The 25,982-nt window shown below is 38.5% G+C and overlaps 2 protein-coding genes across 5 annotated transcripts; one reads left to right on the forward strand and one right to left on the reverse strand.

Moving 5' to 3' along the window:
* Positions 1–4,633: 4,633 nt before the first annotated feature.
* Positions 4,634–13,861, forward strand: spice1 (spindle and centriole associated protein 1). 3 transcript variants are annotated; one of them, XM_084399632.1, is made up of 19 exons: positions 4,634–4,871; positions 6,268–6,300; positions 7,074–7,187; positions 7,303–7,350; positions 7,415–7,561; positions 8,644–8,746; positions 8,839–8,957; positions 9,067–9,149; positions 9,246–9,352; positions 9,464–9,583; positions 10,193–10,455; positions 10,541–10,672; positions 10,752–10,875; positions 11,013–11,111; positions 11,698–12,044; positions 13,030–13,213; positions 13,304–13,385; positions 13,539–13,602; positions 13,721–13,861. In XM_084399632.1, exons 1-19 carry the CDS (start codon positions 4,776–4,778, stop codon positions 13,772–13,774), a joined length of 2,319 nt encoding a protein of 772 aa, XP_084255758.1. In that variant the 5' UTR covers positions 4,634–4,775; the 3' UTR covers positions 13,775–13,861. The 3 variants fall into 3 exon arrangements, with proteins under 3 accessions (XP_084255758.1, XP_084255759.1, XP_084255760.1); XM_084399633.1 differs by lacking the exons at positions 4,634–4,871; positions 6,268–6,300 and adding an exon at positions 6,718–6,845; XM_084399634.1 differs by lacking the exons at positions 4,634–4,871; positions 6,268–6,300 and adding an exon at positions 6,719–6,811.
* A 237-nt stretch (positions 13,862–14,098) lies between these two features.
* On the reverse strand, positions 14,099–20,719 carry LOC311284559 (uncharacterized protein). 2 transcript variants are annotated; one of them, XM_084399635.1, is made up of 7 exons: positions 20,372–20,719; positions 18,804–19,094; positions 18,671–18,709; positions 18,328–18,579; positions 18,090–18,194; positions 17,585–17,821; positions 14,099–15,820 (listed from the first exon to the last, which is right to left on the reverse strand). In XM_084399635.1, the coding sequence occupies exons 1-7, from the start codon at positions 20,403–20,405 to the stop codon at positions 14,472–14,474; spliced, it is 2,307 nt and encodes a 768-aa protein (XP_084255761.1). In that variant the 5' UTR covers positions 20,406–20,719; the 3' UTR covers positions 14,099–14,471. The 2 variants fall into 2 exon arrangements, with proteins under 2 accessions (XP_084255761.1, XP_084255762.1); XM_084399636.1 differs by having other exon boundaries at positions 18,804–19,153; positions 20,372–20,503.
* Positions 20,720–25,982: the final 5,263 nt, after the last annotated feature.

Genomic DNA, 25,982 nt, shown 5'->3' on the forward strand with positions numbered 1-25,982 from the left:
GCCTGGGCGCGTAGCATGGGGACGGGTGCAGGACGGGGAGCGGCGGGAGGAGCCGAAGAGCTGGAGGAGGTGGCCGTGCTCGATTGGCGGGAGGACGAGCCTCGCGACGTACCCGTGCTGGCCATCATGGGAATCGTCTCGAGGACACGGGCGCTGCTGGACCCTCCACCTGAGCCGCCACCTGACGTAAGCTCCTGTTTGGGACGTAGACAGCGGCAACAGCACACGGCAACAACGGAGCCCACCAGCACGAATGCCACGAAGACCGAGCCAACGATCAGGAAGGGCACGTAGATGGGTACTGTAAAGCAGAAGCAAGAAAATTATGACAAACTCAGAGAAAAAATTATATATATAAGCTGCACTGTTTACGTGAATAACGTAGGAGAATGACATTGAAGAATGGGGGTTGCGCACAATAAGTATTCTCGTCGCTTCATAATATTAAGGTTGAACCACTGTAGTCACATGGACTATTTTAACGATGTCTTTACTACCTTTCTGGGCCTTGAAAGTTGCAATGACGTTGCTGTCAATGGAGGGACAGAAAGCTCTCAGATTTCATCAAAAATATCTTCATTTGTGTTCCGAAGATGTACGAAGGTCTTATGGGTTTGGAACGACATGAGGGTGAATGATTAATGACAGAATTTTCTTTTTTTGGGTGAACTAACCCTTTAAGTAGCTTTTATAAACGTGCTTTAGAAAAAAACATTACTGTTGTGCATCTTGAGACAAAATAATGGCACTGACATATTTTTAGATATGTCAGTGCAAGTTGCTTTCAGTTAAAACATTTTAAACATGCATTTTAGCCTGGGACTAGCTTAAATCTTATTTGTGGAACCGGGGGGTAAGTCACATACTGTAAACTCACCGACTCAGGTCATTTGGCTCTGCACTGAGCACCACTTGTGAATTTTTCTGACTGGCTTATTAAAACATAACCTGTTCATAAGAGACATTTGTTCGTAAATCGAACATCATGGCTCGTGCATATTCATCGCAGTGTAAAGGAAATAGACGATATCAGATAAAACCATGTTTACTCGCACACAAAGATTTTAAATTATTGTTGCTGTTTTTATTTTTTTATTGCATTTGCAATCAGTAGTCGCATTCTGGAGTGACTAGGTGGCTGTTTACTGATCCAAGCAAAAATAACCAACCCAAATATGGCTCGGCTCCTTGCCTTAGTGTTATTCTTTGGGAATTTGTTTGCCCTTTTTTACCATCCATCAGTCAAAAAACTAAAAGAAAACAAGCTGGCCAAGATTTGAGGTACTGTTAAAGTTTTTTTAAATGTGTGCTTGTAATACAACCTTTTATAATGTATTTAGGTCATCCAGCTGTATTCACTGCTATTGATACTAGAAAATGTAATGTTATAGTATCACGCTTCCCAAATTACAAAAATAGAGAAAAGTGCTGGATGGTAGCACACCGGAAGACTTTGGGGAGTTTTGTTTGTGCATAGCCCTTGAGCAACGTTTTTTCCGTCACTTTAGAAAGCCCATATCCGTTTTGAATTCCACTACGCATCCAAAGCAATTGTCCTTCCGCAGCCTTAAGGAAAACTAGGATATCAGTAGTGTGATCGAGCTCCATGTAACTTTTACACCTTTAAAAATAACAATAAGCAAGTTTGAAGCCTAAAGCATTGCTGAACCTTGTTGATGTGTCACAATATTCCACACATATGTATCTTTAAATCACAGAACAGAGCGCTCACATGTTTCCTCCCCGCTCACAGATGGGTAACCTGCTGGCCCATGTGAGATGAAGGGATTTGGAGAGAGAAGCAAAAATGAAAGACGAGATGTTGCACCAGTGACTTGTCCCCAGGGGTCCAGGGCCCCTCATTAACACTTATTAAGACAGTTTTGATCTGCTCTAATCTCCTGCAACCAGCGGTGACCTCTCTGCCCTCACTGCCTGACCATGTGCATGCTTTTTCCAACAGGTAAATTGGGACATTAATTAGACATCTGATCCCCTGGGGGAAGCTTTCAGCATTTGTTTTGTTGCATCTGCTCAGGATCTCTCACCCTCTGAAATTGAGTTGAATCGAATCATATATAATAGCCATGCAAACTGAATTTGATTTTATTAAAGGAGCAAATCAAACTCCACTTCAGCCATAACTTTAAAAAAAAACAGCCATTGTTTAACAATTTATTACTACGTTATTAAATCAAACATGATTGCTGAGCAGAAAATGACAGGGGAGTCATTTTTACAGGAGCTCTTTTGTGCTTTGGTAGTTATTACTATAACAGTGGAATTTTTCAGTAAATGACCTGAATTTTGGCAAGCTTTGAGTTTGCGTGCATGTTTTGAAAATCACTGCTTTTTTGGCAGTTGAAACACGAACACCCCCCCCCCCCCCCTTTTTTTTTTAACTCACTATTCACAGTTACACACAAATGTGTGTGGAAAAACAATAGAGAATCTGTTACTACAGGTTATTTCCATATATTTATTGTTCCTGAGTGACATTACGCTTTTTCCTGTTATAATCCAAAGTGTGTTAGTGGTAACAAAAGGTGTCTAATGAGATGGACGGCGACACAGTCAAGCCAGGACTTTTTCAATAGTTTTGTTAAAGTATTTTTTTTATTCTTTGTATCATTTAGATAAGCACATCCATTCAAAGTAACATTAAATCAAAAAGAGAAAAATAAAACTAGCCTATATAGGATCATTGAAGTCAAATCAAGAATGTTATTAGTGGATCCAGCCAATGTATCAGTGAAGCTCACATGGACAACAGCAAGGCCCCCTCGTGTCCTTAAAAGGTTTGGGCCCCCTTGACTTGAATTCACACCTGTTGCATTATTGTCCATATGGAGCCAGGCCTTCAACTGCCAGACAAGCTCTGTCAAACTTAATAGCAGACCACCATTTCCTCTTGCTTTTCAGATATGCATCATTAGAAGTGTCTAAAAACCCTATGTTTCTAATGTAAAGTCTTTATTTCACTGCTGTTTTTGTCTGTTGGGTTTGTCAATTTAGGCCTATTATGTTTGAACAGTTTTCTCAGGACAAAAACAATGTTCCAACTGTCACGTGTTTTGCTTTAAATGTTATAAATTCAATTTATTAGTTAAAATATTTGTTAGCCAAAAAAACGTTTTGGTATTTTTGTACATTTTAATGTTTTTGTTGTTTTATTATTGTTTTCCTGTTTTAATTCATCTGAAAAATCTATAATGTGCAATAATTTGTAAAAAATAAATAAAAAAATTACCCCACAGTGTGACAACACGCCTTGTTATTTTGTTCAATAACCTGTTGCATTTTTAGGGTCAGTAACGATGGAATTATCCGAACCTATAAAAAAAATGCAGCTACTCTAAGAAATATTCACTGGACTAAATAGCGTGACAACTAGCCCCGGTGTCCCCAATGAGCGTGCACTTATTTTCAGTTCAGCTGAGGGGAAATTCGGGGACTCCATTTGAATTGAAAAGTTTTTGAGCTTGCACAAAGGCAGAGGAAATGATGCACTGGCTTGGCTTTATGAACGAGGCTGTCAGCACATCGCACTGGGGATCCGGTCAAGTCTGAACTTGATCCTCGTGGGGAACCGGACGACTGGATATCGCGCGCGCGTTACTGTGCCAACTAGTTAGGCCTATTTATAACTTCGCGCAGTACAATTTACCATTTGTGAGTGAGTGGACGGTTAGGTGTCAATTTGGATGCCAATTTAACTGCAGCTGTCAAAACCTGGATAGCAATGGCATTTAACCCTAGAGAATCGTTAACGATTCTGATTCCGATTCCTTATTCATCCACTTCCGGATAATGATTCTTTCAATACTTTAAAGGAAGAAAACACAGTTTCAACACAGTAAATAACTAAATGATATAATTTCAGATTTCAACAAAACAGCTATAAATTATTAGAAATAAATAAAACAATAATTTCTAAATAATCCAATATTTGGTATGCCACCTATAGAAAAAAATTATTCATGCATTGATTTATTTATATGAATTTAATTTATTAATTTATTTTTTACATAATGCTACTTATTGCACACACACACACACAAAAATCATAATGTGCATCACGGTTAATTTCGAGTCGGAAATGACGAGTCCGATTAATTCAACGGCTCCAACTGATTCAAAAGTGATTCACTAAAATGGCTTGTTCATAAGAATCATTCGCTCGTGAATAAAAGCTAGCGCTTCGTTTCCACCCCAGTTCTGCTTAGATTGATTCTTGGAGATAAACAGCCAAACAACATTAACCTTAAGCGTTTTTAACCTCATTTGAACACGAAACTCAACCCAACAAACTTTCTCTCATATAGTGGAGCTTTTACTCACAAAACGCCTGAGGGACACAACGGGTGGGTCGATATACGTTACACACTGCTGCTGCTGCTGCTCTGAAAGCTATTGAATTAAACCATTTAAACTTAGCTGGAGTACAATTCGATTACACAGTAATTGCCTAATTTGTTTCAGACAGAGGAAGTTACTCTACCAGAAAACAATGCAGATGTAGTCTCAGCTTACCTGCACCAGAGTTTTTGTCGTCCTTGTTCCCAGTGTTGGAGTCTTGTGTCTGTTTATCATTATCACACGAGCCCTGGTCCAGCCGAGCTTCAGTGCTGGAGCAGCAGTACCTGAGCTCGCACTTCCCGCAGCAGATGATGGCCTCGGCGCTGTCGAAGCGCTCCGGGCACTGAAAGCCGTCTCGCCACGCGCCCTGAGAGTCATGCCAGCCGTGACAGTACTCTCCACTCGCCTTCACGTTAATGATGGTCAAAAGTGTCAATACCACCGTGACGGCCATCGGGAATCCCGTGCATCCCCGCATCCTATCACAAACCCGTGCAACGAAAACACTTCAGGTTTTGGTCAGGACCAGTTAAGTTAATGACTCGGCAAATGAAACTAATAAAAGGAGGAGACGCTGTGAAAAGGAACCCAACTAACAACTTTGGAAATGTCATTGGGCAGAGAAATTCCGAGGTTAATTCAATAGATCCAGCAGAATTGCTCCAGACAAGTATCCACTGTTTCCGTCACAAGACTTCCAGTAGCTTTGTTTCGGATTGAATGCATAGACGACACATATGAAAACGCATAACAGCCATAACCGATGGGGTTTTGTGCACATAAACCATAAATTCAGAATATCCCATATTCCTGTGAGAAACCTCCAGGACTTCAGACAAACTTTGCATCAATCCCGCTCTGAACGGATCTTCATGTCGCCACTTCTCAAATGTCTTCCCCTGAGAGACGGAGCAACCAGCACTGACTTCACTTGTAATCCATACGCTCGATTCTTCAATGTGTTCTCACGAAATCTTTTTTTCTTCCCAGTCAAGGAAGTTTTTCCATATTAATCCATATCATGCTGTTTTCAGTTAAGTTTGGGGAGGTCCAGCTTAATAATATTTAAGAGAGTACTCAACTGCTCCTAGTCAGCTGTCAATATCTCAAGCAGGACAGCAGTGCATAGTGAGGGATTGATAGACTGAGAGTGACCCATTGACAACTCTCCTTCCTTCATCCAAAGGGTAGCTGCTGCTACCCGTCAATCTGCGCATGCGCAGTGCCGTGCCTTAGATTAGAGCTCTGATTTTTTGCTTCTCCGCCAGTTGCACAGTGCAAACAAGTGTCATTGTATGTTGGCGGGGGCCCCTGGGCGTTTCAGGAGCGGCTTCTGTGCGATGGGTGTTTAGCGGTGCCCGTGGGGATCTCCCTCAGCACAAAAGAGACGGAAACGCCGTATTGTAATGCATTTAGCTCGCCGGTGGCTCACATCCATTAGGGCCCGCAATTAGGATTAGAATAAGATCGCTTTCTGTGAATAAAAGGCCACTATCAACAGCAGACGGACAAAAAAAAAAAAAGAGTATATGTTAACACAAATTATACTAGGCTACTAAATGAATATTAAAACAAATAATAAATAATGTATAATGAACAACATGTTACATTTAAACCGACGTAATAAAAAGGTAGGCTATGCCTATATACAGCAAACGGACAGGAAAAAATAAATAAAATAAATAATAAATATAGGCCTATATTTATTAATATATTAACACAAATAATACAAAGATAAATTATGTACAGTAGTGTAGTGCAATTTTTTATATCATAAATAAAGAGAAATAAGGATGCCACTTTAATATTAATATCATATTTATTTATAATAGCCTATGAAAATCAATGGGGTCCATCAACTGTTTGGTTAAAGACATTCTTCACAATATATTATTTTGTGTTCAACAGAAGAAATCCATACAGGTTTGGAGCAACATGAGGGTGAGTGAATGATGACAGAATTTTCAGTTTTGTAAAATGTAAAAAAAAAAAAAAAATTGGTTCGGAGTGTTCTCAGTGTTATATTACATTTATTTTAGTTTCTATTTAAACACAAGAAGACCTTGTTCTTCGAGACTTCTCAAGTGGCAAGCTTGCAGAGCTAAATAAAATGGCATTTGAAACAATGGAAATTTTAAGGCGACAGCGCACTCTGGTGGAAAAATATGAAGTATTTCAGGAACGTAATAAAAGATTAAAACCTATCAAACAAAGACAGCATTAAGCCTATCTATATGTAGCCTCTTATGATATTTCCTTCCCAAATTTTTTTGTAATTTTTTTTTTTTTTAGAAATATTCTATAGTCTTTGAGAAACAAAATTAACCTATGTTATTTTATAGCCACAGAGCGTGGGGACTTTTATTTTAAACTGTGTTGTAGCGGTGCTTTTAAATTTGTCCCGATCAACGCTTCCTCAATCCTGTTACTACAACACCAACGAAAACAAACGGTAACATCTTTGTTCGGTAATCCGTCAGTTTCAGGTAAAATTAGTGTATATTTTGTCAGTATCCAAGCCAACTTGTGTCGGTCATTCATTATAGAACGATTAGCTAGCAGTTAGCCAGGCTGTGTTTGAATATGTAGCGTAGTATGTGCCAAATAATGAATAGATTAAGCTTCATAATTCGTAAAGATACAAGTGCAGACTTTATCATTAGGTAAACACGGCGTATATTTTGTCCAGCAATAATATGTTTTTTTTTTCATAGGTGACTGTCTGTTACTGTGAGATGTCTTTAGTGCGAATGAACCGTCCTTTATATGGTGTGGGTAAAAGACCAGTGCGAACCAAGAAGGTGTCTGCACCAAAGAAAGAATGGGTGGTGAGAAACCTTCATGCAACCAATTACACGTTTAAACCCTCCTCCTTCTCCTTCTTCATCTTCTTCTTCTTTTTGGAAGTGGTGCCTTATTTCTCTCTTTTCCTTTTTCTTTTAGGGCACAGTCAATGATCTTTCACTGCATAGAGCCACACCAGAGGAGCTGGTAAGTTTACTGTTAAAGCGTGTAAGTTTATTCTTATGCATTTATTAATGTATCTATCTCTCAGGCCCGACGTCATGAGATGCACAGATCTCAGAATAAAGTCGTGGCACAATGGGAATTAAGAGAAAAAGCTCTCACACGCAGACGGAGGAAAAACCATCCCTCCAGCCCTCCAGGACTTGATAGAGCCCGACTCAACATCATCAGAGAGGTGCGTATGGATCACTGACTGCTCGCAGAATTAAGCTTATAACTACGATAACTACAGCTGGAAAGAAATGTAACATGTTTTAGCCCTATGTACTGTATCATATTTGATATGCAGATTTCTGTTATGCCTCTAAGTTATCAACATGATGGAAACATGACTGAAAAACCACATGGACACAATCCACTACATGCCTTCTGTGGTCTTATTGACAGTTTTTTTTTATTTTTTTTTTATTATAATTGTAAAAACATCCACCTATGTTGAAGGTTGTTGTCTTTTTGATGGGAAATCTTTAGTGATTTTTATAAACTAAATGTAAGAATAACTTGTAGCCTATGTTGTTCGTGATATTTCAAGATGAACACTTTACTGGATTGAAGCAACTTCGGTTTACTTAATTATCCATACATCACTTCTTTTTTGTTTTAGAAAAAAAATCATGTTAAAACATGAGTCTCAAATATTATACATCAGGCTTTTGATGAATGTTTATTTCTACTCTGTTTATTGTATTAATCTCTCAATCATCGTTGCATTGCATTATATGTTTTGCCCCCACAATACAGAGTTTTGATCATAAAACAAATAATTTAATTATCATCATTTAAGACATATTATTGGGAGATATGGAGTGACAGCTGGTATTTATATGCAGTTTATGTAAGTAGTGTACTGTTATATAAATCTTGCTATATAAACCTATTGACATTACAGAATTAAATTGTACTTTTTGGCCATATAAATATCAGCAACGGCACCAAATTTCTTATTTTTTCTCAGTTTGGCCTCTCAATAAAATGTTTTTTTAATACTCGAGTATGAGCTCCACATTCTCCTATAATGTATCATACTATAGCCATAACATCAGCCATAAAAGCCTGATGTATCATATTTGATACCCAACAAAAACACACATGCATTGCAAACTTTTTTTTCAGTAAACTGTTCCATATTTAAAAAAAAAAAATCAGATTTTTCGTACCATTTTTCATATGTCGGTTAAAACAAGCTCAGACTAACATTTTGTTTCCACCCTTTACCATATCAGATCACAAAAAGATTATGAAAATCTATTTGATTAGGTGTTTTCAGATCAGTGTCAGTTGCAGGATGTCATTGCACGATCAGACAGAGCTTTGGCTGTGGTGAAAGACCTGTTTGGTGATGCACCCCGTCGTCGTACAGGTAGTCCATTCTTGTGCAGTAGAAATTGATGCGCCATTATCTGATTAAACAAGTTTTATGTACATATACAAGCTCATACATTTTTGCTATAGGCTTCCCCACCATTACCGTGGCACCTGACTGTGAGTCTGACTCTGAGCTTCCTGTTCATCGAAGACCTGATCCTCCAACCCAGCTGTCATTACTCAGCCAGTCTATGATGGATCAGCAGGTACTGCTTCACGAGCACCACCTACAGCTTTTACCCTGTAATAAAACTAGGGCTGTCACCATTCCTCGATTAAAATTAGAGTACTTGATTTGAAAAAAATCTTTTCTAGGCCCTGAATGAGTTGGAGGAGTGTGAAGAGGATCATGATGAAGTCCATGATTCCTCGGTGCACCTCAGCTCTATGATGCACAGGTGTGAAGGACTGTTCATATCTCCTCAATAAACAACTTCTAATGCTGTTTTGATTGTCTTTAACAGGCCTTTTTTTTTTTTAATGCTTGTTTTCAGGAAGAGAAATCAGTGTAGGTCAAAGTCCTTTCCATGGGGTTCAGACCACCCAGAGCAGGATCTACCCCAGACACCATGTAATACTGGAGTCAGAGAAGACCAGGCAGGTAATTAAGCCATGATATACTTTATATCATTTCGGGTTAGATGTGATGTCACCTTGATGTCATGTTGAACTTTGTTGTTGTATTTTAAACATCTCTGCTCCTTTTGCCCAGCCCTCAATGCCACAGTGGCTGTACAGCGTGTGAAAGCCAGACAGACTCATCCTGATGTAAACCAGTCTTCCTCACTAGTCAACCAGGTTCTGAACCCAGAGCCTGTTTCCTCTCAACCAGGTAGGACACTGTTATCAGACACTATTTTATAAATATCTAAGATCATTTGAACGGTACTATACTACTATTCAACGGTTTGGGGGTGTTTTTAATAATTTTATTCAGAAAGGATGCATTATATTGCTCAAAAGTCACAGTAAAGACATTTATGTTACAAAAGATTTCATATATTTCTAAAAAAATGTTTCACTGTTTGCATAATATTAATATTAAGCAGCACAACTGTTTTTAATATTGGTTATAATGAAAAAGTTGATTGAGCATAAATTCAGTATATTATCAGCAAAATAGAAATATATAGAAAGAACATTTTAAAGAAACTTAAAAAAAAAGTTTTTAACGACCCCAAACTTTTGAATGGTTGGTTTTGTGTGTGTGTGTGTGTGTGTGTGTGTAAATATACACGTATACATATAGGCTATACACACACTCACATAATTTGAATATTCTAATTTAAGTATTAATATTAACTTGAATTGTTTTATATTAATGTATATTAAATATTATTACTATTATATATACAATTCTACACTTAAACATTCTAGATTAAATGGCAATATCTGCATTTCATCCAGATAAACCTAGTTTCTTTGTTTGTTTGTTTTTCAGGGAAGAGAAAGTCAGTTCAAGCCAATAGGGGGCAGCATACTTCTGTCCTGAATGGTTCAGGGTTGAGCTCTCTGTCAGGAAACCAGTCCAGTATGGAGCTTCTGCAGGGTATGCTTGAGCAAGTGGAGACTGAGCTGGACTCTCTAGACCACCAGAGGCCCATGAGCTCGGAAGCCAGACCGCAGCAAGAGAGACAGGGCCTCACCGGCTTCTCTGTGGCTCTAGTGGCGACACTTGGACGTCTAGCCAGACATATCAGAAAAGTGAGGCCACACACAAGTGAAATCTAGAAGTTGTTTTGAAATCGTTCAGTCGACTCACTTCCTCATTGACATCACTCGCACACAGAGAGAAGAGGAGGCTCTGAGAGAGGCAGAGGAGAAAAGGCGGCTAGAGGAAGAGGTGAAGGAGCAGAGGGCTCTGATTGACGCCCTGACCGTGGAGTCACTAACACTGAGGGAAGAGAGTGCCACCCTGCAGGTGAACTATTTGTCCTTATCCAGATATTATTTGCTGGTTTGTCCGTTCAGATGCCATTTTTGATGGTGCTTCTATACAGACGAGGCTGCAACAGCAGATATCTGAACTAGAGCAGCGTCTAGATGCTGTAGTCCTGGTGGTGGGAAGACCAGATTCTGCAGAGCCACACACAACCGTTCAAATCACAGACAACACAGCTCAAAGTAACTATCACAAACTGTAGATCAACCTATCAGGCACTGTTTTGAAGTATCTTACCATCGATTATTATTTGATCAGGATTGGTTATCTTGAGTATGTATCTGAACAGTGTTTAAGAGGAGTGTGTTGTGTTCTATAGAGAGCATCAGTCTGGAGTCTGGCTGTACTGAAAAGGATCTACAGCAACAGGACTTTGTCTCTGCAGCTGTTCTGCTCTCTCCTCCTCGCCAAAGAGATGGTCAGTCTGAAGTGCACAAAGATCACTTATTCTGTCAATTTACACCAACTAGTGTTGAGGGCTTAAAACCAATGCAAACATCACTATTGTTGTTCATACTTGCTTACAGTTCACACTTAATATTGTGGAATCCCCACAAAAATCCCCATAGACATTGAAAAGAGGTCCCATACATAAGAATTTGAACAATTTCAACAGTACCCACCTAGCAACCCCCTTGAAAAAATACTCCTTAGTGATGAATTTGCAAATACTAGGTTACATTTTTTTTCAGAACAAGAAAAATGACTTGGGCTGCCTGGCAACCACTCAATCACCTTAGCATGATGGTGGTGGGTTTGCATGAGCAAAACAACTCACTTTTATTCAGAAAAAAAATGACAGGTGTGTTTTGCAGGTGTGCTTTCTATAACTTTATCAACAATGACATTTTAATGATTAAGCAGCAACTGAGTTTTAAGGTTAAAAACGTATGTATTTGTGTCTTAGGAAGTCACTCACTTTTTTTTTCTTTTTTGAAAGTTTAAGTTTAAATGACTCATGAATGTGAGTATGACTCACCAGTATTTTTTCTTAATTCTCCCAGTGTGTCGTCCACATTCACACGCAACCTCACTGCCCTACAGTGGCTCCTATTCAGCAACAGGAAGCCAGGGTTCACTTGAGGACTTCGACATCTCCATCTCTCCTTCCTCCTTTGCCAGCCTACCACGGCCCGCTCCTCTGCTGGACGACCTCTCACAGGACGCCATGCTAGGGGAGATCGCCGAACTGACCCGTCAGAACGCAGCGATCCGGGCCCAGTTGGGGCAGCACCGTCCGTCTCCTGCTGGAGCTTCAGTATCGAGGGAACACAGCGCAGACCGGCTGTCCTCAACAAATTCTGTAGTTAGACAAGTGTCGCCCTCTATTGAGCCACAGCACACACAGCAGGTTAGTTGCATATTGTGGAATTGGTGCAATGTAGTAGTCTGTTTTTCATGTTAATTATCTCTCAATTTTGTTTCTCATAATTGTGATACAACTGATAAAAAGTTTGTGATCAGTAAGATTTTTTACAGTGTTTTTGAAAGAAGTATCTAATGCTCACCAAGGCTGCATTTATTTGATCAAAAATACAGTAAAGACAGTAATATTGAAAAATAGTATTACAATTTAAAAGAATTTTAAAATTTTGCCCTGTTTTCAGCATCATTAATCCAGTTTTCAGTGTCACATGATCCTTTAGAAATTATTCTAACTTGCTGATTTAGCTCCGGAAAGTGCGTAATTGTAACATTTTAAACATTTGTGCTGCTAATTATTTTTGTGGGAACATTGATACATTAATTCATCAATGATTCTTGGAATTTAAAGTTTAAAAAACAGCATTTATTTGAATTTTAAATCTTTTTTAAACATTATAAATGCCTTTTACTGTCACTTTTGAATAATTTAATATGTCCATGCTGAATAAAGTAGTTAATTTCTTTTTAAAAAATTCTTACTGACTCCAAACCTTTAAAACTTTTTCTCACATTTGCCAAGATTTCTCATAATTGTACCATTTTATCTCACAATTTACTTTTCATAATTGTGGAGATATGAAGGCACAATTAAGAGTAATAGTCACAATTTCACAATTGCATATATATATATATATATATATATATATATATATATATAATTTTACACACCCATGACCTCATTCTAAAACATTGCTGAAGAACCACGTTGCTTATTATACATTTTTTTTGTTGCTGTGTGTTTATTTGAGGAAATCTTGCCGGGTATATGTAGTAACCATTTTATAAAAGCAATACTTCTTGGGGCTTATTGCTTTATTCTAAACCTTCTCACAATTACTCTTGAGGTGAATAGAGCTTCCATAGTACAGAGTGAGTTTGAAAGTGGTAGTTGACATCTTTTTTTTGTACAGTCTGTTTGTGTAGAGAGATCCTCAACAATGGAGATAAAACAAAAACTGCAGGAGTTGAACCGTCAAAGTGCCGAAGCAAGAGCTAGACTACTAGAGCTCATTGAACAACAGAAGCAGAGCACCTCCCTCAGAGTTTCCCCTGCCATTTCTCCAGTACCTCCTCACTCCAGCAGCACTCATACAGGTGTGTGTGTGTGTGTGTCTTTAAATGATGCTTACATCATCTCTCAACCTTCAAAATGAGATGTATATGATGACTATTGATGTCTTACAGTTGTTAGGGGGTTTACTCCAGAGCAATTTGTAACACCTCCTGAGAGAAGCCATTCACCACAACCCAGTGCAAGCAGTCGAAGGTGAGTTATGAAAAGCCAAGAGCAGATTTGATATATTCAACTTGGACTCGGAAAAGTGGCTTAACTGTACCGGTATAATTACAAGGCATATTCCAAATTGGTGTGTTGCTTTTTACAGCAAGCTAAGTGACATTTCTAATGCTCTTTTCTTAGGTCAGCGGGAAGAGTTTCACCACAAAGTTTAGATAGTGTGGAAATCCAGAGCATTGAGAATCAAGTATGAGATATCATTTTTAATGCACATATAACCATCTATATGTAGTTGTTTTCTATCAATAACAAGTTATTCATTTGACATATTCATGCTTGCAAAACTTGTCTTTTATTTCTGACAGGTGGAAAAGCTTAAAAGAGAGGGGTGGTTTGCATTGTCATCTCATATCAAGTGAATATCGTCTATGCATAATAGCATTCCAAATATATTTGGTTTTAATCACATCCTGGCTGCACCCGTGTAATGCTCATGTTAAGATTCTGTGATGCCTTGTGGGCCTGCCTATGCATAGGAACTTGCACAAGGTAACAGGTGTTTGTGTCATCAGATAGATAAATAAACACTAGATGGCTTCAGTCTTCTTTGCAGACAGTTTAACCTAGTGTGCAATCCTCATATGAAGTATTTTAAATATCAGTATGCATGTAGACAACCTTGACTGACTGTTCAACTTTATTTAATGCATTGTTTTTATTTTATTTTTTAAAAGAAGTGCACAATGCCACAATAAATTTTAGATAATTAAATGCTTTGTGTTGGTTTTGTATTTCACATTTTTATAGGCATTATTTTTCTGATTTTGAGGACATTACAAAAAGCAAAGCGGTCAAAAATGTAACAAAACCAATAGGAATCGACATTTCAGAATTTCATTGAATATTCAAGCAACTTTTAGTTTGTAACACTGGTATGGAAACAAAACTAAAGTCTTCTATAAATGTTTCTTACCTGATTATTGATTGATTTTCAGTATCATAGCACCATATAAACCACCTAACAATAGGAAGAGTTGATCTATAAATGTTGAGAAATATTCTTTCAAATACTTTTAATGAAGTTCAGCATGTCAAACACGTCAGCTACCCGTATTTTTAGTCTACATCACAGTCCCTATGTGGCACAGCCCACAGCCTTCCACTCCTATATATGAATTTGACCTCGCACTCTAAACCGTCGGTCTTGACTTTAAAGCAGCAGCCTTCATCCCTGAGCTGAGCGGAGTGTTTCTGAGCCAGGGCCTGTAGCTCATCCCAGCTGCCACCTTCTCTCTCTCTGACCCACACTTTCCCGCCTACCTCGACCAGAACGTTGCCACCGCACCACTGCATGTCTCGCAGCCCCTCTGCCTTGAGCAGATACATGCATGCGCAGCGTGGCGCGCACACCTTAAAACGTCCCCTCTCCTCTTCATAGCAAAGGCAATAGAGCCGTACCAGGAAGGAAGTGGGTTCTGACGTGATAAAACGCAAGACCTCCTCCACCCCATTATCGATGGCGACAGGCCCGTGAACCCTGTTCACGGAAAACAGCTTCGCGGGGCCGATTATCCGTACCGATTCCAGAATGAACTGGAAGTTGTGTTGCTCTCCGAGTTGTAAGTAGCTCTGCAATTCGGATAGCGTCTCCTGGTGCAGCTGCATGAGAGAGCCCAGGCCCAGCTGCGCGGGATTAAACTCCAACACAGAAAGCAAGCGATGTCGGACTCCAGCGTCAAAGGCTTCGGAGTTGAAAGCAGGATTTGACAAGACCAACCGCACGTGTTGAGTGACTGTAGCAATGGAGGCGTTTGAAAAGTCAATGGTGGTTCGTGTGGGCTGCACCACTTCTAGGAGACGTGCGATACGAACGCAAGCCTCCACGTACTGTCTAGCTAGAGGAGTTGCATCCTGGTCTGAGATGGATGGTACCATGCTGCTAAGAGCTTTACGGATGACCCGTGCAGAGACGCCCTGGAAGGAAGTGACCCGGTGAAGCCTGCTGGGCCTGCAGGAAAACAGCCCCTCGACTGAAGAGGACAGCTGGAGGCCTTCCTGGAGGGGATGCAGGTCCCGTAGCACCTGAGCGAGGACTCTCACGCTTTGCAGCAGACTCTCAGCGTCTCCTTCAGTCCAGCACTGCTCCACTTCCCGCAGCAAAGCAGCCTCCACTCTGCCGCTGGCGCTCAGCTGCTCGATCATGCCTAGTATGCCCCCGCTAGGTTTCGCCTCGGGCTCCTCCAGAACCTCTGCCATGCAGTCCCACACCAGAAAACTGAACATGGCCCACACCGTGCGCTGATCCGTGCAGTCACCAGGACACAAATGGTCCCAGCTGCGTAAGTGGTCCTGATCGTGCAGGTGGTCCCAGCTGTGCAGGTGACTGTGGATCCCACTGCGGAGGAGAGTCTCAGCCTTTTGCAGCAGCCTCAACAGCAGACACCCCCTCTCAGAGAGCTGGACCCCTACAGATGACATTCATGTTGGTTTCATGTAGTTATGCAAAACTTTTAAGCCATTTTCAATAAAAGATGTCATGTGGTGTAACTATCAAATAAAAAGAACTTGCACCTTCAATACATGTACATGTTAATCATTATTTTCAAAAAATTTAGGTTAAAAATATTTGTATGATTTTATTCTTCTATAAACAATTTTAAATATTATTTTAGTTTTTTCCTGCATATTTTTGCATGTTGGTTGCATCACAACTTTAATAAAATACTAATAAGCATTTCAATTTATATGTAATTTTATTATATTTGCTAAAAAGATTATGCCAACCTACTTAAGGTTTCTTCTCAAGAATGTTTAATGAGACTTCATTATATCAGGACAGTTGTATCACCCTGACATTTGTGACTATACCCTCAAAAACATATATTTCTTTATTAGAATTTAATCATACGAGGCATATTCAAATCGTATGTATTGCATGTAAATGATCCAGACAAAAAAAAATGTCATGTCATTGACCCATAATCACTAGACCTTTCTAAACATAAAATTTTGTTTTGATTCAGAGAAAGACTTGTCTGTTGGAAACAGTAAAGGAATAAGAAATACAACTTTGTATCTGGTTTGGTAAAAGATGCGCTCTACTTAAATTCTGTCATCATTGTCTCATCCTCATGTGGTTCCAAACCTGTGTGACTTTCTTTCTTCTGTGGAACACAAAAGAACATATTTTGAAGAATGGTGGTAACCAAACAGTTTTGGTGACCATTGACTTCCCTTGTATAAACAAATCTCTCAAAATATCTTCTTTTATAATCCACAGAATAATGAACGTCATACAGGTTTGGAACAACATGAGGGTGAATAAATGATAGAATTTAAATTTTAAGTGAATTATGCCTTTAAAGGGATACTTCACTTTTTTTGGAAATACATAGGCTCATTTTACAACTCCCCCAGAGTTAAACAGTTGAGTTTTACCGTTTTCGAATCCATTCAGCCGAACTCCGGATCTGGCGGTACCACTTTTAGCATAGCTTAGCATAGATCATTGAATCGGACAAGACCATTAGCATCTCTCTCAAAAAAATGACCAAAGAGTTTCGATATTTTTCCTATTTAAAACTTGACTCTTTTGTAGTTACATCGTGTACTAAGACCGATGGAAAATGAAAAGTTGCGATTTTCTAGGCTGATATGGCTAGGAACTATACTATCATTCCTGCGTAATAATCAAGAAACTTTGCTGCCGTACCATGGGTCCAGCAGGCGTAATGATATGACGCAGCGCCTGAAAATAGTCCACCCTATAGTCTACCGAGCTGGGGACTATTTTCAGGCGCTGCGTCATATACTTACGCCTGCTGGACTCATGGTACGGCAGCAAAGTTTCTTGATTATTACGTAGGAATGATAGTATAGTTCCTAGCCATATCAGCCTAGAAAATCGCAACTTTTCATTTTCCGTCAGTCTTAGTACACGATGTAACTACAAAAGAGTCAAGTTTTAAATAGGAAAAAATATCGAAACTCTTTGGTCATTTTTTTGAGAGAGATGCTAATGGTCTTGTCCGATTCAATGATCTATGCTAAGCTATGCTAAAAGTGGTACCGCCAGACCCGGAGTTCGGCTGAATGGATTCGAAAACGGTAAAACTCAACTGTTTAATTCTGGGGGAGTTGTAAAATGAGCCTATTTCCAAAAAAAGTGGAGTATCCCTTTAAAAAAAGCCCAAGATGGATCTCTCTGGATTGGATTGGCCATGACTTACACTGAGGGCTGAGTTCTTCCACTCTGCTCAGTAATCTGCCCGCGTCCTGCGTCTTCTCCATGTACAGGGACACTAGAGCCTCCAGCTGGGCTGAGTCTTCTATTGCGACGCCTTCGAGAAGGTATTCTCTGACCGTCCGACGCGGCAAACCCACCGCCACACCAACCTCACAGACATTAAACCTAATCTCATCCCCCACAGTCAAGCCCAGCTGAGCCATGACCTGCTGCAGGCCTCCTGATGGAAACAAGACCAGACATGGACGACATCAGTTCGGCAAACGAAGATCTTACATTCATTTTGGACAACCCAAGCGTGACGGACCATGGGGGACCTCCGCCCAATTTAACCCCCCAGCAGAGTGTGTACGCCACTGATTTTGGAAACCAAACCAAATTGTGGTTACCTTTGAGCAAATTTACAAGCCATATACAGTATATTTCTTACCACAAGTCAGTCTCTCGAATATTTTCAACAAAATGGGTAATGCTGAAATATGAATCACCTGACAGAGGTAAAGCTGTCCTCAATTGACCTCTGGTTTCCTCCACTGCTATTTGCACACTGTTGCCTTCAGGCTCTTTATTAAGGTCTTCCACCAAACCTTTCACTGAAAAATGCAAAATTTGAAAGACAAATTTAAACCAGGTGACTGATTGTGGCATAATAATAATAATTATTATAATATTGCATGCATTTAAATCTTCTCCGTTTAGATATAGATAATGGTCAGTTCTACTGACCATTAAGTTCCTCGGCTAGCTGTTTGTCCTCATTTTGTAGCGCTGTGTAAAAGTTCTTGCATGCTTTTTCTCCTTTCTTCAGGCAGATGGACAGCAGGGTTTTTGCTTGCTGGGTTGGAATAAGTATGGCTTCGATATTCTCCATCTCCAACTGAGTCAGAATGCCTTTGGAGAAGAGATCGTAGCAGACCGGAAGAACAGAACAGCCCAAGCGTGAGCTCAGAACACTAAACAGAGCCTGTAGATGACGTTCTGCGTGGAGACATGACAATGGTGAGGGCTGGGAGACATTTGCGTGAACATTTAGTGAAATTGGAAATGCTGAGAATATGTAACATCCTACCTGTTGGACTTTGCTGAACAACTGTTGTTTGGGACTGATCTAATATGAGAGCACAAAACGTTTCAGTATTTACATCATGCTACTGCATTTGTGCTTTAAGACAGAGTGCAACTTCATGCATGATATAGCATACCTTCTTCTGTCAACCAGGTTCGTAGACGCGGGTAATATCTCCTGCATTTCCTCAGACACTCCATGAATCTAGAGGCACCGTTTTCGTCCATCTGAGCGTCAACAATCTCTAGAAGTTTTCGGGCTTTGTTGGGCGGCGTTCGCTCAGCTTCAATTTCATAACAGTTTTCTCTAGAGAGCAGCCCTACAGATATCACACAGTCTAACAGAGGACCCAGCTGATACAGGGCATCCACCAGAAGCATCTGTGAAGACAGGAGCCGGGCCTTCACAGCTGGCTTCTCCTCTGGTCCTGCAGGGAGAGCGGGGTAAGATGAGCCATTTTTTTACCCTTAGATTTCAGAATGGTTCCTATCAATTCAAATGATAAGACAGACATATAACTTTAAAAGTTCTCCAGGACCAGTATATCTATATAAATATATATTTATATAGATATACTGGTCCATATATATATATATATATATATATATATATATATATATATATATATATATATATATATACACACATACAGTATATATGGGTGATTCTTAGACTATGGGCACTTTTATGTTCTTTGGTCATATTTTTAAAAATACATATAATTTTGGACAGATTCCTCTTTCTTTGTCAAACTAACAATAAAACCACCTTAAAAACTTTTTCATACTTTTCAACCTCCTTATAGGTGTCAAAATCACTGTTTTCTCCTTGTCGCACACCCAGACTTTTTAACTTCAACAATGAAAATACAGTTTAAAAATATGACTTATCTGGTAACTATTGATGTACCTGAATTAAGCACTAGTAAAATAATTAAAATACATTATAGTATTTAATGTGAGACCACTATGAATATGACTTTTTATACAAAATATAGAACAAGTTTTTTTTATTCAACTTCACAAGTGCCCCTAGTTGAAGAAACGCCCTTATGTGTGTGTGTGTGTGTGTGTGTGTGTGTGTGTGTGTGTGTGTGTGTGTGTGTGTGTGTGTGTACTTGTTTTCATGACAACTGAGGACATTTTTATGATAACACACCTGCAAATGAGGACACTCGGGAAAATACGTGATTTATGAGGACATTTTGGGGGTCCTCATTTTTCAAATGGCTTTAAAAACATACTAAGCAGTGTTTTTTTAAAAATGTAAAAATGCAGAATGTTTCCTGTGATGGGTAGGTTTAGGGATAGGGGCAGTGTAAGGGGATAGAATATACAGTTTGTACAGTATAAAAACCATTACGCCTATGGAATGTCTTCACAAATCACATAAACATGGCTGTGTGTGTGTATATATATATATATATATATATATATATATATATATATATATATATATATATATATATATATATATATATATATATATATATATATATATGAAACAACTTTATATAATAATTTAAGGAATAATAATTTTATAGTTACTCTCCGAAAATAATGAAATAATATAAAAATACAGTTTATGCACAATTTTCTGAGTAGACAGACAGACTGATAGATAGACAGACAGACAGACAGACAGACAGACAGACAGATAGATAGATTATCAACAGTATATCAACAGTATCAACATGAAACTTACCCGAACTGTGGGGTCTCTCAGGTGAGGAAGACATCACAATAGTTAATGGGCATAATTGAAACTCATCTTCAAACTATAAGAAGTTCATTCAAATGTTTCACTTTCATATTCCACGCGATTTATCCATGTCGGTTCAGTTGATAGAATCCTGACGCGCTGAGACAGAAGAATCGACGATGACAAACGCACTCGCTCTCTATGTAAAAATAAAAATGAAATAGGCCTACTTAAAGTTTAATCAATTCATCGGCTAAACGCCAACGTTTTTCATGAAGTGCCTCGAAGAGTTCCTCAGTGTACCACTTCCTGGAAGTGGTGAGCGGCCAGTGACAGCTTCAAGTCTGAATCAAGTCATTCTACAAAGTTTCATGTTCATAATCAACAGTTACTGATCAACAGTTAAAATCTCAGCTCCCACGCTCATTAAAGATTCATTTTGAAATTGGGTTTTTGAGTGGAGAGTCTGATTTTGAGATTAAATGATACAGTCTCAGGACTGAAACGTTGAATATTTAATTATACGTGACTACTCTTTAACTTTCATTTATAATATTAGTTTATATAATCTGTTATTGCCTAGGAATAAAATACAGTTCACTATGAACACATTGAATGTTGCGGGGCATGTTGTCACACTATGATGTAAGAAACAATAATATATATCGCCTATTTTATGTAAACTGTAAAACAATTATTTATGAAACAAAACAATTCATTCAACTGTAAAAAGTAAACCTACAAACAAATAATATTGCAATGAATACAATGCATACATTTAGGCTATAACGTTTAAAACGCATGAAGCAATTTACCAATATACAAAAACATTTGTGTATATTTTTATATTTAATATTTTGCTTTTTAGTCAGCAACTATCACCTTACAGCATTGTGATTGTTAACTTTTAAAATTGAAATAAAGCTGAAATAAAATATAACTATTAGATGGACAAGAAATGCTGCCTTGGCAACTAAATGAAAATAAATAAGTTGAAAACTGAAATAAAAATAACTTAATAGCCTAAAATAAAAATGACAAAAGTACAACAAAATTAACTAAAACTTAAACTGAAAATAAAAAATAAAAGCTAATCTAAAATGTTAATAAATTCTATAATAATACATAAATAATACTAAAACAACACTTCCTTGCAGCTCTCGATTGGTTACTGAAGCTAAGCCGTGCTAACATGCAAGCTGAGACATCTACCGGTGAAGAAGACTGCAGGAACAGGTGAGGCCAGCAGGGGGCGCTTCCCATGTGGTCTATGTGGTTCCTAATGTCCCAGTGTTGTAATGGCGATATAACACTTTTTTCATGTGGAAAAAAAAAAGCCGGCGTCCATGGGATATGACATTAAACAGGCTCTTTGTGGTGATTGAGAGGAGTTCTCTACTCTGTTTTAATCACTTTGAATGGAAATATCAGGTAATGGTTACATAATTTTGATTGTATGCATGTTGTGCTTTAGGAACGATCCATTTCCGCGTCCAGCTTAATATCAATATCCCACAGCTTCCACTGCGCCTTATACCAGGGGGGCACTTCACTGATCACTACCCTATGCAATATGTCCTAGTGGTTTTTGGAAGGGAGGGGGTATCTGAGGGATACGAGGAGGAGTAAATATTGAACAAAGTAACTGTGTGCTCTCATAAAGTGGTTGGGAATAGCAGTGCAAAATGCCAGGTTAGGGGTCGTCACGGAAACCCTTCATACACAGGGTGGGGCCCATTGTGGCAAGAACGGTCGAGTGGAGGAGAGGCTGAATGGAGGATTAATCCCACACCAGTGCATCTCAATGCTCCGTTCCCACCAAGAGCCAAGAGCTCATTCCCATGTGCTGGTCTTTATTTCATCCATTCAGGAGTAAATAGGTCTGCTTCACCCCCAACCTCCACTCACACACATGCACTCATGAACACTGAAAAAACATTGCAGTCCATATAAATGAACATATGCACACATAAGTGTGTTTACAATTCATTATAATAACTGATAAATTATTATTAGCAATATTCATTTCAATATAATCATTTTTATTAATCCTAAAAACAAGTGAGCTCCTAATGACATGGTAAAGTCAACACATTTTAGTCTTTATAATTTCTCACTCCTGAAAACGCATGAATTCCTAAACTTGTGCCCTCAGTAACACCCTTCACCTCCCATTTTCAAACACTCAAAACCATGCAGGGTTAAATACACATTCATTCATGTTCACATACCCACGCATTCATTGGCACACTTGTTTAAAACAATGAGGAGCTCTTATAATGAGTAGGGGGGGATGGGGCTGACTGGTTCTTCTTTAACACATTTAAATCTACACCCACTTCACCTTCATGAAGAGCCACCACAACACCCTCTCACTTCCCAATGAAGCACATTCACTCACATTTTCTCTTTCATCAGCACTTGACGCAATATCCTCTGTGGCAAGAGTGACACACAGGAAACTTTGATGGAATATTTGGTCAGTCATATGAGCTTGGAGGAGCAGAGGTCTTTGACATTTTGCCTGATTTGTCAACATTAGCATATTTCATGGTAATGCTAATGTGTACAACTAAACATTACAAATTTAAACATTTACAGACTTGGCTATAATGTATAGTTTGTGAGAATTAATAGAGAGATTTTATTTGATCTCTTCGACTCTCACTTCCCTCTGTCTTTCTGTCAATGCTCTTATTCCCATCATGATGGTGACAGTCTGAATATTAAAGGGATAGTTCACCCAAAAATGAAAATTCTATCATTGTTTACTCACCCTCAAGTTGTTCCAAACCTGTATGAGTTTCTTTGTTGTGCTGAACACAAAGGAAGATATTTGGAAGAATGTTTGTAACCAAACAGATCTCGGTCCCCATTGACTACCATAGTATATTTTTTTCCTATATGGAAGTCAATGGGGACCGAGATCTGTTGATTACAAACATTCTTCCAAATATCTTCCTTTGTGTTCAGCAGAACAAAGAAACTCATTCAGGTTTGGAACAACTTGAGGGTGAGTAAATGATGACAGAATTTTCATTTTTGGGTGAACTATCCCTTTAAGAGTTAATGTCAGTCGCCAGAAGAGGGCGGTAGAAACTGTTGTGCTTTTGGACAATCACCGTTGCATGTGATTTATAAGGGGAATTTTGCTAATTTTTTTCATGCTCTCACCTTGAGGAGTTTGTTTTATTAGTCCCTTATTATCTTTATCGTTTGTATTTGTGTAGGTGGTATGATATAAGCATTACTTTATCTCAAACATTAAAATGGCGCGAGCAACGTCAAAGTCATGAGTTTGCATTTAATTCCAGTCTTCAGTTCCAAATGTTTAACAATACTTTCGGAAAGTTGCTGTATATTTAATCTATTACAAATTTTAAACAACATTTTGCTCAAAACTGTTCAAAAGTTTGTAATTATTAAGATTTTAAATGTTATTGATTTCTTATGTTTACATGATAAAACCACAGAAAAAAACAGTAATATTGTGAAGTATTATTAAAATTGAAAATAAAAATGTTCTATTTTAATATATTTTAAAATGTAATTTATTCCTGTGATGGCAAAGCTGAATTTTCAGCATCATTACTGCAGTCTTCAGTCATACGATCCTTCAGAAATAATCCTAATATTGGAAATAGAAATCTTTTAATACTATGAATGTCTTTACTGTCACTTTTGAGAAATTGAACGCACCCTTGCTGAAAAAAGCATTCATGTCTTTTAAAAAATGACTTACCCCAAACTTTTGAATAGTAGTGTTTCACAGTTCTGATCAAATTAAAATTAAGTATATCTTTCCGTCTGAAGATAGTTCTTGACGTTACAGAACTTGTTCAACAGGTGTTTCAAGTGTTTCAATATTTTTGGGGTTTATCAGTATACTGATTTTGATATTATATTTAAAATCATGTTTATTTATAATTGTACTTTCTCCTCTTGTTTACATGTGAAGATTTGTGTAGATGCTCTTTAATGTTCTGTCCTGAAGGTGTTTGTATACAACATCAAAAGTTTTAGCAGTACAGATACTCTGTATTGACCAATCAGAAGCCTCAAAGTGAACTGTGGTCTTGTAAAATCTGTTGTATAAAGTTCGCATGTAATGATTTCCTAATATTAATAAGTCTTGTAAACCATCTTAATGCATGAACAAACAAATTGTTTTCAGTAGTGTAGCTTGTGCGTTATAGATATCATAAACCAAACAGAGACGCTTGAATTGTGTAATGTTTGTACCCAGAAGCATATGTCGTACAGTTTACTCCATATCTGATTGTGTGTGTGAGAGGAGTGCATGAATTTGCGTGTGTGTCCAGGCAAGTGTCCGCCGCAGCTGTGCGGAGCTGTGATCTGAGGCCGGCTTTTGCTTGCTGTGAAAATATTATTGCAAGTGTTTATTATTACAGCACTGAGAGACAGTGGGAGTGTTGTGTGCCGTGCGGGCCAGCGAAAAGGGGGTGTAGACCAGGAGTGTGTGAGAGGAAGGAGGGGTTTTTATGCTCATTCCTTCTGTTCCCACCGACCGGCCCCCAGCGAGGCACGGTGCATTGTGGGTAGTGGGGAGGCCTATTGGAGTTGATTAGTTCCGGCTGAGTCTCAGATAGAGTTCTGACAGGCCGGAGAAACGGGCTCACAGCGTGAACGGCCCCCTCCTCACACACACCCTTGCCCTCTCCAGCAGACAATAGAAGCAGCATGACAAGAGCTTTTTAAAACACTCCATACACTCCACTCTTCTGTCTGTCACACAAATGTGGACACACACAAACCCTATAACTATATCATATTATGCACAACACAGCTAGCTTGACAAGAGCTTTGTAAAGTCTTCTGATTGTGAGCATCACTATTACAATTAAACATACTCAGGGTGGGGGATTTTAACAAACGCATTCAACTTTAGCATTTAACTTGTCATGCGCATGCATTACAGACATGAAAGATAACTAAAAGCATGCAACTTGTGGTGTGCATGAGGTGTATGCGATTAGAAATTATTAGAATGAAGATTTACACGCGGTGACCGAAAAACCGGGTGAATAAAAGCCTTACATCGAATGAGGGACCCAAGTCAAAAATGAGAAAAAAAAATGCATTGGCTCCAAAGAGGCCATTATGGTAAATATAGAAATATACATACATTTAAAAAGAAAATACAGTAAATCTCTGTATGTGGTGTTTGACGTCGCAGAAAATTCCCATGATGCAAAGGGAATCACAGTTAGTGACCACATAGCAGTCGGTGCTGGGTAGATTACTTGTTAATAATGTAATCCATTACATTACACATTTTTTACACTACTTTTTGATTACTTTTAACCTAACTCGTTTAGCCTATCACATTTATTTGAATATTATAATCTTATAATGATATAAAAATACAAAAAGAGAGAAAATTCCATTCTTTTTTATCAACATCATGAAGTGCATTAAATATTACATTACATCAGGGTTTCCCAAACTGAGGTGTGTGATGGAACTGCAGTGGGTTTGTGAGTTTAATGAAAAGCTATTAACTAGTTCAATCATAAAAATGTCAAATTAAAATAAACAATCAAAATAAAACACTTACTAAAAAAGATTTTAAATTATTTGTTTACCTGCATGT

The sequence above is a fragment of the Rutilus rutilus genome (assembly GCF_951802725.1).
Source record: "Rutilus rutilus genome assembly, chromosome: 24".
In the NCBI taxonomy this organism is placed as follows: Eukaryota; Metazoa; Chordata; class Actinopteri; order Cypriniformes; family Leuciscidae; genus Rutilus; species Rutilus rutilus.

What these genes read in the sequence shown, in the direction of transcription:
- LOC311284559 (XM_084399635.1), bottom strand. Translation starts at nt 20,405, where the DNA reads ATGTCTTCCTCACCTGAGAGACCCCACAGTTCGG. An exon ending in GCTAGCCGAGGAACTTAATG is followed by an intron (nt 18,195 to 18,327) that starts GTCAGTAGAACT and finishes TGCATTTTTCAG; the next exon opens with TGAAAGGTTTGGTGGAAGAC. An exon ending in GGAAGAACTCAGCCCTCAGT is followed by an intron (nt 15,821 to 17,584) that starts GTAAGTCATGGC and finishes TGTCATCTGTAG; the next exon opens with GGGTCCAGCTCTCTGAGAGG.
- spice1 (XM_084399632.1), top strand. Translation starts at nt 4,776, where the DNA reads ATGATGGTCAAAAGTGTCAATACCACCGTGACGGCCATCGGGAATCCC. An exon ending in GAGCCACACCAGAGGAGCTG is followed by an intron (nt 7,351 to 7,414) that starts GTAAGTTTACTG and finishes TCTATCTCTCAG; the next exon opens with GCCCGACGTCATGAGATGCA. An exon ending in CACAGACAACACAGCTCAAA is followed by an intron (nt 10,876 to 11,012) that starts GTAACTATCACA and finishes TGTGTTCTATAG; the next exon opens with AGAGCATCAGTCTGGAGTCT.